The 16096-nt window shown below is 40.3% G+C and overlaps 1 protein-coding gene across 2 annotated transcripts in view; it reads left to right on the forward strand.

Moving 5' to 3' along the window:
* Positions 1-5770, forward strand: part of FERRY3 (FERRY endosomal RAB5 effector complex subunit 3) — a 36123-nt gene extending 30353 nt beyond the window's left edge. For both annotated transcript variants that reach the window (XM_065887647.1, XM_065887646.1), the window contains 3 exons: positions 4247-4304; positions 5006-5073; positions 5678-5770. In XM_065887647.1, coding sequence (XP_065743719.1) covers positions 4247-4304; positions 5006-5073; positions 5678-5770 — 219 coding nt within the window. The remainder of the gene's footprint in view (positions 1-4246; positions 4305-5005; positions 5074-5677) is intronic.
* The last annotated feature ends 10326 nt before the right edge of the window (positions 5771-16096 follow it).

A 16096-nucleotide genomic window follows, 5' to 3' on the forward strand; every position in this document is an offset into this window, starting at 1 on the left:
TCTACCACCGCCCCCCCCCCCCCCCGGAAAGAAAAAGGCGGAGTCAAATGTGATCATGGAGATAAAACAAAAACAAAGTACTCTGGGAGTTCAGAGACACCATTTGTAGCTGGGGAACTGGGAAGTACTTCATGAAGGAGAGGACGGTTAGGGAGGGAAGAGCAGGTTTCATCAGATGGGAAGAATGGGGAGGGCATTCTAGGCAGAAGAAATGGCTTGAGGAGAATGGGAGGAGTGGGTGACAGGCACTGCAGATCACGTTCAGGCAAAGGCGGACAGGCAGGCTGGAGTGAAGCCTCACTTTTTTAAGAGTCATAGAAGCTGAGATAGTTTGGGTCCTAAGGTAATTAGCCTTAAATACTAAAGAAAGTCTTAGATGTTATTCATGCGGCAGCAGGAAGCGATTGCAACTTACTAAACAGGAGTGTGATGTGATCAGAAAGGTATTTCAGATAAACCAGCCAAATCAGTTCGAAGGGGAAATTCTGGGGTCTAGGAAACTACATGGGAAGCGATAGCAATAACTAGACCTGAAATCACAGAGACCGTCAGAGATGGGTGAAGGCCTGGGATAGCTCAGTGGCACTCAGCCCAGGAGAGGGGCTGGCACGTTTCATGAAGAGTGTGAATAATGCCGGAGAAGCCAATTAGAGCAAGACTGAGAGAAGGTTAGGTAATTATAACCCAAAATATAAAGTAAATATCCATGAGTCCATACTGATGTAAACAAATGCTCGAATAAATAAATGAATAGGGGAGAAGAAACAAACCTCCCATGCAGAAAAATTCCCAGTAACTTATGTAGATACTCCATCCTCGAGGAGGGGAGCACAAAATCTCCACCTCTTAAGTGTGGGCTGCCCACAGTTAGTGACTTCTTCCCACAGAGGTCAGAGGGGAAGGTCAGGGCTGGGGACCTTAAAAACACCACCCCAGCCAGGTGTTCCAGGCTTACATCACTAGTCGTAAATCACATTGATTATCTACCCTTGATATGGTGTGATGAAAATGATACTTCACCTCTGTAGTCTTCCTGCCCAAATCCATGGCTCCTGTCTAATCATGATGCAAACATCAAATTCTAATAGGGGGCGTCCTACAAAACACCTGACCAGCCCTCCTCAAAGCTCAGGCTCGTCAAAGACAGAGGAAGCCTGAGGAACTCAGGGCAAGAGGAGCCTGGGGCGACGTAATGACTCAGTAGAGTGAAGTGTCCTGGACGTGGTCCTCGAACAGAGAACGCCATTGGGTAAAAGCCGGGGAGATCTGTGAGCACTGTGGATTTGAGTTAATAATAAGGTGTCAGTAGTAGTTCAGGTTTTTTCCTGGTTTTTAAGTAATTTGCTTATGCTACTGCATTTACAAAGAGAATAGTGCACCCAGTAGAAAGAATTAAAATGTATTTGGGGTTTTATTTTTAACTGACTGCAAGTAGAAATCCTTTAGTGACATCATGGCAATTTGACAGTTATGATTAAGTTCAATAAAAGTACATGGGGTACTTGCAAGATCAGATTCTAGCTGCTTCTTTCTAACAGCCTCTGATTCATCTGGCTCCTTAAATGATACGGGCTAAAGCCCTTATTTGGTGGGGAAACATTTCCAAAATGAACTTCTAGGTTCTCCTTAATAATTTTCTCCTGTCAGTTGTTAAAAATAGGACTTTCTGTTTCTGTGTCTGTGTGTGTGTTGGTTATTTCACCGAAGTGTCATCACCCGAATTCCTATAACTTCACAATTGTGATTTTACAATGTAGAAAAAAATTCAGTTGTTGTAGTCTGCTATTGCTTTAGGGGTACATATCGCTGAAAACCCAAAGTAGATTAGAATTGCTAAAGGATTTTTCTGCCATTGTTTGATGTAGTCTGGTTTCTTTATTCCTTTTTAAAAAATTTTATTGAAGTATAGTTGATTTACAGTGTTGTGTTTAATTTCTGTTATATAGCAAAGTGACTGTTATACATATTTACATTTTTTTCATATTCTTTCCCATTATGGCTTATCACAGGATATTGAATATGGCTCCCTGTGCTAAACAGTAGGACCTTGTTGTTTATCCATCCTATATGTAATAGTTTGCATCTGCTAATCCCAAACGCCCAATCCTTCCTTCCCCCGACCCGCTCCCCCTTGGCAACCACAAATCTGTTCTCTATGTCTGTTAGTCTGTTTTTGTTTTGTAGATAAGTTCATTTGTGTCGTATGTTCCCTTTATTCTTGATAGGTGCGTGGCCAGCCTCACTTCTAGTGCTCTACTAATATAAGATGTTAACAGGGGAAACTGAGTGTGGGAGTGTATGGCAATTCTCTGTACCATTTTCATAATTTTTCTGTCAACCTAAAACTGTTACAAAAAATAAATCCTATTTTTTAAAAGCCATCAGGGTGATACTGTTTTGGATCTATTAAATTAGTAAGTATGTTAAATAATCTTTTAAATAATATTTAAGTGTCCAAATGCTGGTGGACAATACGATGAAATTGGATGATGCATACGTTGCTGATGGCTAATGTAAATTGATATTACCTTTTAGGGAAAAACTTGAATTTTATTTCACTAATCTATAGGAGTAAGTATCCCAGGAAATTATTCAAAACACAAGACATCTATAGATGTAGATACACACATGCGTCATATACATAAATATGTCCACTGCAGTGTTATTAACAAAAAGGGGAAATTGAGTTATAAGAGGCCATTTTAAATAAATTATGATGCATTAACTCAATAAAACAGCAGTTTTTAAATTGTGTTCTGAAGATACCCCCAGGATGCTAGCCCTTTCTGGGGGTCAGCAAGACTAAAAATACTTTCATGATAATACTAAGACACTCTGTGCCTTCTGCATTCTCATTCTTGCATGAGCGTCACTGAGTTCTTCCCGAGGCTGTATGATCACACAGCAGATTGATGCAGAGGCAGAAGTGAGAGTCCAGATGCCTTCCGTGAGGCCAGGCATTAATGAGATTTGTAGATATGTAAGGCATTGCCCTTCTTCCCACTCAGATTTTTTTTGTTTTGGAAAATATAGTAACTTTACATTTTTAAAAAATACGTTACATTAACGTATGGTGGGTTTATCGTTTTTAAATGAAATTAAAATTTTCTCAGTTTTAATTTCTAATGCAATAAATATCAGGAGACATAATCCACGTAGACAAAAGCTCAGTGCAGTCCTCAGTGATTTTCAAGAGTGTAAAAAAGATCCTGAAGGATCACCATAATGAATTAATAAACATATTGTATTGTGACAGTTACAAAGACTTGCAGCATGGGAAAGTAATTCGATAATAGTGAAAAGAAGTAGAATTTAAAATGGCACAATCGCTGATCACGACCACAGAAAAGTATAAATGTGTGGGTTGGTTGGTTCGCGGCAGGCATGTGCTCACGTGGTCAAGGGTTAGGAAGGAGCGTCCAAAAAAGAGCTCATTCGTTTGTTAGGTGGCTGGGATAGGGCGCTTGTTTGTTTCTGGTACTTTGTAATAACATGTTATACACAGAAAACATTTTTTTTTAATTTAAATTTATTTATTTATTTTTGGCTGCATTGGGTCTTCATTGCTGCGTGCGGGCTTTCTCTAGTCACGGCGAGCGGAGGCTGCTCTTCGTTGCGGTACGAGGGCTTCTCACTGAGGTGGCTTCTCGTTGCGGAGCACGGGCTCTAGGCGCGTGGGCTTCAGTAGTTGTGACTCGCGGGCTCAGTAGTTGTGGCTCAAGAGCACAGTCTCAGTAGTTGCGGCACACGGGCTTAGTTGCTCTGTGGCATGTTGGATCTCCCCAGACCACGGATAGAATCCGTGTCCCCTGCATTGGCAGGCAGATTCTTAACCACTGCGCCACCAGGGAAGCCCCAAGGAAAACATTTTGATGCATTGCTTATTCAAATATTGTACAATTTAATAGAATTATTCATGCTAACATACTGAGAGAAGTAGGTGGAGTTCCTATGTCACATATATTTGTCTTTAGAGTTAATTATGTAGAAAGGTTTAAGGGAATGTTCATTTTTAAAATTATACTGACTAGGCTAATTCAGTTAGTTTGCATTCCACAAGTATAGTCTAACAGCTGGAACAGGTTACATGCCTAAAAACCAGAGGAAATCTAGCTGAAATTAGCTAATGGTTGCCTGTAAGTGGATGGTCAACATTATAGATAAATTAAGATCTGACCATATATATATTTTTTTCTTTTTTACGAAGTTCAGTTAAAAACATGATTTGTTTTGTTTCTGTTTTTAGGAAATGACTATACCCTGGTGCTTAAGGAGAGCAGAACTTGTGTTTAAGTGTGTCAAAGGTAAACACAGCCTTATATTTAACAACAACGACCTATATTTGTTCCTTGAAAATATTGAAAGTAGAGCAAACCAGGAGGAAGAATTGTAGCAGTTACCCGTCATCTGGTGCCTCAGTTAAATGGTTTAACAAGCACATATTTCATAGCGGCTTTTTTATCTACCTTTTTCCGATCAAAAAATAAAATCTCCAGCCCTCTTTTTTTGGGCCGTGTCACACGGCCTGCAGGATCTCAGTTCCCTGACCAGGGATTGAACCCGGGTCACAGGAGTGAAAGCCTGTAATCCTAACCACTAGGCCACCAGGGAACTCCCTCCGGACCTCTTGAAATGTGAGAATATTTGGACATTGATGGAGCTTACTCTCTGTTACCTTTTATTTTCTTGAAAAGAAAATAGAACCACGTGTTTAATTAATCTTTAATAACCTGTTTTGGCTTCATTGTGTGGAGGCAAAATAGGACTTAAGAAATGATCATTACAAGTATTTTGACGGAACTATGTGAAACCTCTCTGGCCTGGAGAAATAAGGATTGCAGAAGTTTATCTGGCCTTCAGGCTTAACCTTTCCTACAGGCAAGTAGCTACCTAAAAAGTCAAGACGTGCAGCTCCACGATGAAAATTCAGTTTATTTTCAATAAAGGACTGGTAGGTTTGAAGACCAGAACTAATAATTCAGCAAAGTCTGTTGTTCTATTTTAGGTTTCATGATGGAAATGGCTTCATGGGACGGAGGAATTTCTAGGACAGTGCAATTTCTGGTACCACAGGTGTGTTATCTGGATAGCTCTCACCCCAGTTCAGTCTCTGTTGTGATATTCCTCGCAGACATAGCTAGGCACACTGCCGTAAACTCAAAATAGTATAAGAAAATGCTAGCAGCTTTCTGTGTTTTAAGGGGAGAAGTGTTTGCACGCCATCAAGGCACTTAGTTTACTGTCAAAGATGTTAGTATCTGCCACTCAGGGGATCTTTGATTAAACCCCAAAGCTGAGCTTAACTCATCTTTCCTCCCCCGCCCCACATTTATGTTATATCGATTCAGAAAGAAGGACATGAGCAGGGGATGATTCCGTGTTCTATGTAAACTTTAGCAAAACTTATCACTGAATGCACTACAGTTATCTAGGGGTTTTTCTGGTCATCAGACTTATTATTTGACAGAAATAGCGTAGGTTCGCAGAGGCTGGATCCAGAGAAACAGCCCTGCCCACAGCTGTGCAGTTACATCAGCTCTGAAGGATAGTGTTCACGTATTACACTCCACGTCTAGAACTACTGCCACTACTTCCATGTTTTAAAATACTTAAACATTTTTTAAAATCAGTGATGACTTAACAAGTGCAAACTGTTCTTTTTCTTACCTCTTAACAGAGCATTTCTGAAGAAATGTTTTACCAGCTTAGTAACATGCTTCCCCAGATCTTCCGAGTATCGTCAACACTCACCCTGACATCCAAGCACTAAACCCCCTAGATTGGTATCTAGCAGAAGAGGATGCGTAAACTATCCAGGAACTTGAGATGTGCTGGGATTCTGTCAAGCAAAAGATGCCCAGAAAGAGGACTTGCCACCCAAGCCACGAATCAAATCATGATAAACATCTGTTAAACATTCCAAAATCCACATGCCGTACAGACTAGTACTCAGTCCCTTACTTATACAGTTATTCTTTTCTTTTTTCACACACACACACACACACACACACACACACACTGTATTTTATTTCTACAAGAGATAAACTGACACCAAGCATTGTAAATGGGTGACCACAACAAAAGCAACAATGACTGCAATTACCAAACACGAAACACACTCACACTATGTCATAATGTTGACATTCAGCCCAGGAATCCTCCACTGTAACAGCTCCTTTACTCTGCAGAGAAAATTGATTTGTATATTTTTTGCCTCTGAGTCCTTATGGGATTGTTTTTTTCTTTCTTCAAACAGAAGGTCACAAAAATTATAATCATCCCCATCAGTTCACTAGTCCCATGTAATTGATTTTTTTTTCATCTCGATCTTTTGTTAGCACTTTTATGAGTTCATCAGTTTTCCATTAGAGTTCTGAAAATGCTTATTCATTCAGTTCAGCAGTAGAGTCAGTTACCAGAAACCTGTACTTGTCAGAGTCTTTTCCATGAATTCCTTGAAGGTAAAACCCTTTTATAGGAACATTTTTGCGAAAGCGTCAGAGTACACCCAGAACTGTAAATGACAAAAGACTTTAAAATGACCACAGTTAAAGATTTGATGAAAGTTCATTATAATGCATTTGACAAGGAAATTTAGTTATTTGAGATATACATTTTAAAGTAATAACCAGAATTATGACTTACAACATTATACCAGAACATATAAGATTTTTAGAAATTTCATGTAATGTCGGAAACATTTATATTAACATATTTCCATACAAATAACCCAAAGAAAGTTTAGTATTAGTTGTTTTGTTTGTTTGTTTGCTTTTTATACTGCAGGTTCTTATTAGTCATCAGTTTTATACACATCAGTGTATACATGTCAATCCCAATCGCCCAATTCAGCACACCACCATCCCCACCCCCCCGCTGCTTTCCCACCTTGGTGTCCATACGTTTGTTCTCTACATCTGTGTCTCAAAATCTGCCTTGCAAACCGGTTCATCTGTATCATTTTTTTAGGTTCCACTTACATGCGTTAATATATGATATTTGTTTTTCTCTTCCTGACTTCACTCTGTATGACAGTCTCTAGATCCGTCCACGTCTCAACAAATGACTCAATTTCGTTCTTTTTTATGGCTGCATAATATTCCATTGTATATATGCACCACAACTTCTTTATCCATTTGTCTGTCGATGGGCATTTAGGTTGCTTCCATGACCTGGCTGTTGTAAATAATGCTGCAATGAACATTGGGGTGCATGTGTCTTTTTGAATTATGGTTTTCTCTGGGTATATGCCCAGTAATGCCAGTAATGGGATTGCTGGATCATATGGTAATTCTATTTTCAGTGTTTTAAGGAACCTCCATTCTGTTCTCCATAGTGGCTGTATCAATTTACATTATTCCCACCAACAGTGCAAGAGGGTTCCCTTTTCTCCACACCCTCTCCAGCACTTGTTGTTTGTAGAATTTTTGATGATGCCCATTCTAACTAGTGTGAGATGATACCTCATTATAGTTTTGATTTACATTTCTCTAATAATGAGTGATGTTGAGCAGCTGTTCATGTGATTCTTGTCCATCTGTAAGTCTTCTTTGGAGAAATGTCTATTTAGGTCTTCTGCCCGTTTTTGGATTGGGTTGTTTATTTCCTTAATATTGAGCTGCATGCGCTGTTTATATTTTTTGGAGATTAATCCTTTGTCCATTGATTTGTTTGCGAATATTTTCTCCCATTCTGAGGGTTATCTTTTCGTCTTGTTTATGGTTTCCTTTGCTGTGCAAAAGCTTTGAAGTTTCATTAGGTCCCATTTGTTTATTTTTGTTTCCATTACTGTAGGAAGTGGATCAAAAAAGATCTTGCTGTGATTTATGTCAAAGAGTGTTTTATGTTTTCCCCTAAGAGTTTTATACTGTATGGTCTTACATTTAGGTCTCTAATCCATTTTGAGTTTATTTTTGTGTATGGTGTTAGGGAGTGTTCTAATTTCATTCTTTTACATGTAGCTGTCCAATTTTCCCAGCACCACTTATTGAAGACACTGTCTTTTCTCCATTGTGTATCTTTGCCTCCTTTGTCATAGATTAGTTGACCATAGGTGTGTGGGTTTATCTCTGGGCTTTCTGTCTTGTTCCATTGATCTATGTTTCTGTTTTGTGCCAGTACCATATTGTCTTGATTACTGTAGCTTTGTAGTATAGTCTGAAGTCTGAGAGTCTGACTCCTCTAGTTTCATTTTTTTCCCTCAAGACTGCTTTGGCTATTCGGGGTCTTTTGTGTCTCCATACAAATTTTAAGGTTTTTTGTTCTAGTTCTGTAAAAAATGCCATTGGTAATTTGATGGGGATTGCATTGAATCTGTAGATTGCTTTGGGTAGTATAGTCATTTTCACAATGTTGATTCTTCCAATCCAAGAACATGGTATATCTCTCCATCTGCTGGTATCATCTTTAATTTCTTTCATCAGTGTCTTATAGTTTTCTGCATACAGGTCTTTTGTCTCCCTAGGTAGGTTTATTCCTAGGTATTTTATTCTTTTTGTTGCCGTGGTAAATGGGAGTGTTTCCTTAATTTCACTTTCAGATTTTTCATCATTAGTGTATAGGAATGGAAGAGATTTCTGTGCAATAATTTTGTATCCTGCAACTTTACCAAATGCATTGATTAGCTCTAGTAGTTTTCTGGTGGCATCTTTAGGATCCTCTGTGTAGTATGTCATCTGCAAACAGTGACAGTTTTACTTCTTCTTTTCCAATCTGCATTCCTTTTATTTCTTTTTTTTCTCTGATTGCCGTGGCTAGGACTTCCAAAACTATGTTGAATAATAGTGGTGAGAGTGGGCATCCTTGTCTTGTTCCTGATCTTAGAGGAAATGCTTTCAGTTTTTCACCATTGAGAATGATGTTTCCTGTGGGTTTATCATATATGGCCTTTATTATGTGAGGAAGGTTCCCTCTATGTCCACTTCCTGGAGAGTTTTTATCATAAATGGGTGTTGAATTTTGTCAAAAGCTTTTTCTGCATCTATTGCGATGATCGTATGGTTTTTATTCTTCAGTTTGTTAATATGGTGTATCACATTGATTGATTTGCATATATTGAAGAATCCTTGCATCCCTGGGATAAATCCCACTTGATTGTGGTGTATGATCCTTTTAATGTGTTGTTGCATTCTGTTTGCTAGTATTTTCTTGAGGATTTTTGTGTCTATATTCATCAGTGATATTGGTCTGTCATTTTCCTTTTTGTAGTATCTTTGTCTGGTTTTGGTATCAGCGTGATGGTGGCCTCATAGAATGAGTTTGAGAGTGTTCCTTCCTCCGCAGTTTTTGGAAGAGTTTGAGAAGGATGGGTGTTAGCTCTTCTCTAAATGTTTGATAGAATTCACCTGTGAAGCCATCTGGTCCTGGACTTTTGTTTGTTGGAAGATTTTAAATCACAGTTTCAACTTCATTACTTGTGATTGGTCTGTTCATATTTTCTATTTCTTCCTGGTTCAGTCTTGGAAGGTTATACCTTTCTAAGAACTTGTCCATTTCTTCCAGGTTGTCCATTTTATTGGCATAGAGTTGTTTGCAGTAGTCTCTTAGGATGCTTTGTATGTCTGCGCTGTCTGTTGTAACTTCTCCTTTTTCATTTCTAATTTTATTGATTTGAGTCCTCTCCCTCTTTTTCTTGATGAGTTTGGCTAAAGGTTTATCAATTTTGTTTATCTTCTCAAAGAACCAGCTTTTAGTTTTATTGATCTTTACTATAGTTTTCTTTGTTTCTATTTCATTTATTTCTGCTCTGATCTTTATGATTTCTTTCCTTCTCCTAACTTTGGGTTTTGTTTGTTCTTCTTTCTCTAGTTCCTTTAGGTGTAAGGTTAGATTGTTTGAGATTTTTCTTGTTTCTTGAGGTAGGCTTGTATAGCTATAAACTTCCCTCTTAGAACTGCTTTTGCTGCCTCCCTTGGGTTTTGGATCGTCGTGTTTTCATTGTCATTTGTCTCTAGGTATTTTTTGATTTCCTCTTTGATTTCTTCAGTGATCGCTTGGTTACTTAGTAACGCATTGTTTAGCCTCCATGTGTTTGTGTTTTTTACGTTCTTTTCCCTGTAATTCATTTCTAATCTCATAGCATTGTGGTCAGATAAGGTGCGTGATACGATTTCAATTTTCTTAAATTTACTGAGGCTTGATTTGTGACCTAAGGTGTGATCTGTCCTGGAGAATGTTCCGTGCACACTTGAGAAGAAAGTGTAATCTGCTGTTTTTGGATGGGATGTCCTATAAATATCAATTAAATCTATCTGGTCTTTTGTGTCATTTAAAGCTTCTGTTTCCTTATTTATTTTTATTTTGGATCATCTGTCCATTGGGGTAAGTGAGGTGTTCAAGTCCCCCACTATTATTGTGTTACTGTCAACTTCCTCTTTTATAGCTGTTAGCAGTTGCCTTATGTATTGAGTCGCTCCTATATTGGGTGCATATATATTTATAATTGTTATATCTTCTTCTTGGATTGATCCCTTGATAATGATGTAGTGTCCTTCCTTGTCGCTTGTAACATTCTTTGTTTTAAAGTCTGTTTAATCTGATATGAGTATAGCTACTTCAGCTTTCTTTTGATTTCCATTTGCATGGAATATCTTTTTCCATCCCCTCACTTTCAGTCTGTATGTGTCCCTAGGTCTGAAGTGGGTCTCTTGTAGACAGCATATAGATGGGTCTTGTTTTTGTATCCATTCAGCAAGCCTGTGTCTTTGCTTGGAGCATTTAATCCATTCATGTTTAAGGTAATTATCGATATGTATGTTCCTTTGGCCATCTTCTTAATTGTTTTGGGTTTGTTTTTGTAGATCCTTTTCTTCTCTTGTGTTTCCCACTTAGAGAAGTTCCTTTTGCATTTGTTGTGGAGCTGGTTTGGTGGTGCTGAATTCTCTTAGCTTTTGCTTGTCTGGAAAGCTTTTGATTTCTCCATCAAATCTGAATGAGATCCTTGCCGGGTAGAGTAATCTTGGTTGTAGGTTCTTCCCTTTCATCTCTTTAAGTGTATCATGCCACTCCCTTCAGGCTAGCAGAGTTTCTGCTGAGAAATCAGCTGTTAACATTATGGGAGTTCCCTTGTGTGTTATTTGTCATTTTTCCCTTGCTGCTTTCAATACTTTTTCTTTAATTTTTGCCAGTTTGATTACTATGTGTCTCGGCGTGTTTCTCCTTGGGTTTATCCTCTCTGGGACTCTCTGTGCTTCCTGGACTTGGGTGGCTATTTCCTTTCCCATGTTAGGGAAGTGTTCGACTATAATCTCTTCAAATATTTTCTCAGGTCCTTTCTCTCTCTCTTCTCCTTCTGGGACCCCTATAATGTGAATGCTGTTGCGTTTAATGTTGTCCCAGAGGTCTCTTAGGCTGTCTTCAGTTCTTTTCATTCTTTTCTCTTTATTCTTTTCCGCAGTAGTGAATTCCACCATTCTGTCTTCCAGGTCACTTATCCGTTCTTCTGTCTCAGTTACTCTCCTATTGATTCCTTCTAGTGTAGTTTTCATTTCAGTTACTGTATTGTTCATCTCTGTTTGTGTGTTCTTTAATTCTTCTAGGTCTTTGTTAAACGTTTCTTGCATCTTCTCAATCTTTGCCTCCATTGTTTTTCCGAAGTCCTGGATCATCTTCACTCTCATTATTCTGAATTCTTTTTCTGGAAGGTTGCCTATCTCCACTTCATTTAGTTGTTTTTCTGGGGTTTTATCTTGTTCCTTCATCTGGTACATAGCCCTCTGCCTTTTCATCTTGTCTATCTTTCTGTGAATGTGGTTTTTGTTCCACAGGCTGCAGGATTGTAGTTCTTTTGATTTTCTTCTTCTCTCTGCCCTCTGGTGGCTGAGGCTGTCTAAGAGGCTTGATGGGAGGGACTGGTGGTGGGTAGAGCTGGGTGTTGCTCTGGTGGGCAGAGCTCAGTAAAACTTTAATCCACTTGACTGCTGATGGGTGGGGCTGGGTTCCCTCCCTGTTGGTTGTTTGGCCTGAGGCAACCCAGCACTGGAGCCTACCCGGGCTCTTTGTTGGGGCTAATGGCAGACTCTGGGAGGGCTCACGCCAAGGAGTACTCCCCAGAACTTCTGCTGCCAGTGTCCTTGTCCTCAAGGTGAGAGACAGCCACCCCCTGCCTCTGCAGGAGACCCTCCAACACTGGCAGGTAGGTCTGGTTCAGTCTCCCCTGGGGTCACTGCTCCTTCCCCTGGGTCCCGATGCACATACTACTTTGTGTGTGCCCTCCAAGAGTGGAGTCTCTGTTTCCCCCAGTCCTGTCAGAGTCCTGCAATCAATTCCCGCTATGCTTCAAAGTCTGATTGTCTAGGAATTCCTCCTCCCACTGGCGGACGCCCAGGTTGGGAAGCCTGACGTGGGGCTCAGAACCTTCACTCCAGTGGGTGGACTTCTGTGGCATAAGTGTCCTCCAGTCTGTGAGTCACCCACCCAGCAGTTATGGGATTTGATTTGATTGTGATTGCGTTCCTCCTACTGTCTCATTGTGGCGTCTCCTTTGCCTTTGGATGGGGGGCATCTTTTTTGGTGAGTTCCAGCGTCTTCCTGTCGATGAGTGTCCAGCAGTTAGTTGTGATTCCGGTGCTCTCGCCAGAGGGAGTGAGCGCACGTCCTTCTACTCCGCCATCTTGGTTCCTTTCCTCTATACAGTTATTCTTAAAGTCTCTTTATGAAAAAAAGTGTCCTTTTTTCCTACCATTATGTCCTATCTGTGAATATTCGTGAGTCAAAACTTCCTATGTGTCACACACAGATACTAGGTGTAGGAGGCTATTCACTACAGTTTCATGGAGATATTTGACTTTTCCAAAAGATTTGAATCATTCCAGGTACAAGGCTTAATTAACATACAAATAAAACCTTCCCTCTACCTTATTTTCCAATTAAATTTAAAAAATTACAAAGCAGTGAAATATACATTGCAAGTATGGATTGCCTGTGATAATCTTTTTATAGAAGTGTATGAGACAAATGTGACTGTTTTAAATCCCTCCCTTTCAAAAACTTGCTTTTAAGGTACCCTTTCTAAGATTTTATAAGAGTCAAAAAAGGACTTTGGATTCTTTACCCCTGTCTCACCTTCCCTTTGTGACCTTGCCCTTGTCTATTAATAACGTTTCGTGGACTGGGTAAGTAGTGTGCCTATGTGCGGGCCTGGTGGAAGTTGGTCTAAAGCAGCAACTGGCAGTGTTTCAGTGACACTGAGTCAACATGGTGATGATCAGACAGTGGGGAGCATCTTTATTTCTGCTTACTGCGCTCTCAGCTTCCTTAATCCTTTGGCTTCCTGCGTTACTTGGCCGATAACTGTGTCCCCGTTTCTGTCTCTGCTGTTTTGCCACCTTTTCCACTGTCTTTCCTTGTAGAACTACATTCTCAGATGCTCCCTATCCCATCTAGAACTTATTTGCTATAAGTAGTGACTACAACGAATAAAGGCATCTACAAAAGCAGTAGTTTCATCCAATCCTAATTGTATGCAGATTGTAACTGGCCAGCAGACTGAACTGGAGGACGTCTGACATCATCATAAGCTGGTCTGTCTGGATTCCAGGAAACAACAAGCACTCTATTAGTATGCCTAAATGTAATAACTTACGGAAACTCCTTTGGCACAGAAAAAACTTTCTCATAGGATGTGTCTTGATTTTCTACTCAAGGAAACAACTGTCCAGTAACAACCCTAAGGAGAACACCACTCCAGACTGGGTCCATTACTCACTAACACTTTCCACATCCTTTTCCAAAGAGCCTGGTGATCCCACCAAGAACAAGGTAGGCGCTCTGTCCTTGGAGCAAGAAATTGTCTTCTGAGCATGAATGCTACCATTGCAACTGCTTCTAATGCAAAGCCAGGTAGACAGACAGAAAACTGGGCTGTGCAAGACCAGGGTCAGAGACTGTCAGGGTTTGTACTATGACAGGTCAAGTTGAAGTGGGTGTAGTATGATCAAAAGATGTTCAGTTTATGCCTGTTCAATAAATTAGGAGTTTGGGATTAGCAGATACAAACTGCTGTATATAATATAAAATAGATAACAAGGTCCGGTTACAGTACAGGGGACTATAGTCAATATCTTGTAATAAACTATAATGGAAAAGGATCTGAAAAAGTATGTAACTGAATCACTTTGCTGTACACCAGAAACTAACACAACATTGTAAATCAACGATACTTCAGTAAAATTAAATTAAAAAAAAATTTTTAGTAAATGAATAAAAGGCATTCAAAAAGAGGAGAATGTTTTCACAGAATTCCTGTAACTAAGTATAAAGCCAACAGCTTGAAGGGTGCGGTCAGGTGCAGGGATAAAGCTTCATTCACAAAAGGTGGGTGAGAGCTGCTACCCAGCTCTTCCTTTGTCACCTCAAGTCTGTTTTATTAGGTTTTATTAGGTATTAAGTGGCAGCTTTCACAGCAGGGCAATTTAAAGGTACCATTTGGCCTGTGAAATCAAAATAAATGTATTAGGTATCTGTTTTTCACATGGTGCTGTATTGTGAAATATACAGAAGTGGTACGACTGGAAAAAAGCTATGGTGTTATATACAATTTTTATGAAGACACACCAAACACTAAGCCGATAACAAATACATAATTTACATACTTTAAAATACTAAATGGTAAAGATTTTAGATGAAGTCTGTAGTTTTGTATTTGGACTGAGAAGGATGAGATTAAGACTATTTCCCTGAGTGTTCTAGAAGCCTTCTTGGATGGGAGTGGTCTCAGACACTCCAAGAATAATGTGAAGAAGATGGCTTGGCCGGCTGAGAAGAGAAGGGGCATCCTCGGTGTCGGGTCCAGATGCGAGCAGGAGTAGATAAAGGAGGCGGGATACACAGCCCGGATGGTGAAGAAGCTGATCGCAAGAGCCTTCTGTGGATGCCAGGCAGGGCCCAGGCCTTCGTGCAGACATTGGTGAAGACTGTCTCACTGAGCCTCAGGTTCTCTATTTGTACAAACAGTTAAGCATTCCTACGACAGACAACAAGGTCCTCAAGGCTTTAAAAACACACTTTGGAAATGAGGCAGGCACTGAGCCTGAGGTCTCCAGTCCCTACTGCCCTTTCCTCCCCTGCCCCCATTTCTGTGCTCAAAGCACAAAACCCAGCGAGGCTGTAACCTTGCCTCGATGGGGAAGGGTGGCACCAGCTGTTCCTCGGAATGACATTGCAATGGGAATGGAAGAAATGCATGAAAAGGAATTTCAAGAGAAACACAACTTAGGTTGCCTGGGTGCTGGCAGATCTCTTACTGGCACAGTACATGCTGTCTGTGTCACTGCAGTTGGATCCTGGCTGATTCTCACAAGAAGAAAAAATGTTCCACAAAGGAAAGGTGAATTCACGGAAAGATTCCTGTTCAAGAGGCCCTCGGGAGAATCAGCAGAGCCGTGTTGAAAAAACGAAGAAAGTTGAAAGAGTGGCTCCTCAGGCCTGTTCTCCAGCTTCTAGGTGAAGGAGTTTGCTTCTGTTACTTAGTTTTCCCATTTAGGTGAAATTGGACTGCTTTGCCTAAAAGAAGTCAGGGCAGTGTAAAAATCCTTATCATTATTTAGAAATAATTAACAATATTTTATAACACCTATTTACAAAAAGTTCCATGAGTTCAGAACCATCTAGATGCATGGTTTTCTATCCTTGAACCATCAAAGAACCTTTCCATTATCTCCCCCCATATTTCCCTGAAATGTTCTGAAAACTTTCCCTTAGCAAACACTTTGAGCAGTTACCTGTTTTTCACTCATCAAAGACATGTCTGTGGAGCTGAGAGACAGATGGTATCATGGCGTAGGATTATCACTGTACAGGGGCTTCCCTGGTGGCACAGAGGTTAAGAGTCCACCTGCCAATGCAGGGGACACGGATTTGAGCCCTGGTCCGGGAAGATCCCACATGCTGCGGAGCAACTAAGCCCGTGCACCGTAACTACTGAGCCTGTGCTCTAGAGCCCACGAGCCACAACTACTGAGCCTGCGTGCCACAACTACTGAGCCTGTGCTGCAAAAAGAGGAGCCACCGTAATGAGAAACCCACGCACCGCAACGAAGAGTAGCCCCTTCTCGCCGCAACTAGAGAAAGCCCGCGCGCAGCAATGAAGACCCAACAC

The sequence above is a fragment of the Phocoena phocoena genome, chromosome 11 (assembly GCF_963924675.1).
Source record: "Phocoena phocoena chromosome 11, mPhoPho1.1, whole genome shotgun sequence".
Taxonomy (NCBI): domain Eukaryota; kingdom Metazoa; phylum Chordata; class Mammalia; order Artiodactyla; family Phocoenidae; genus Phocoena; species Phocoena phocoena.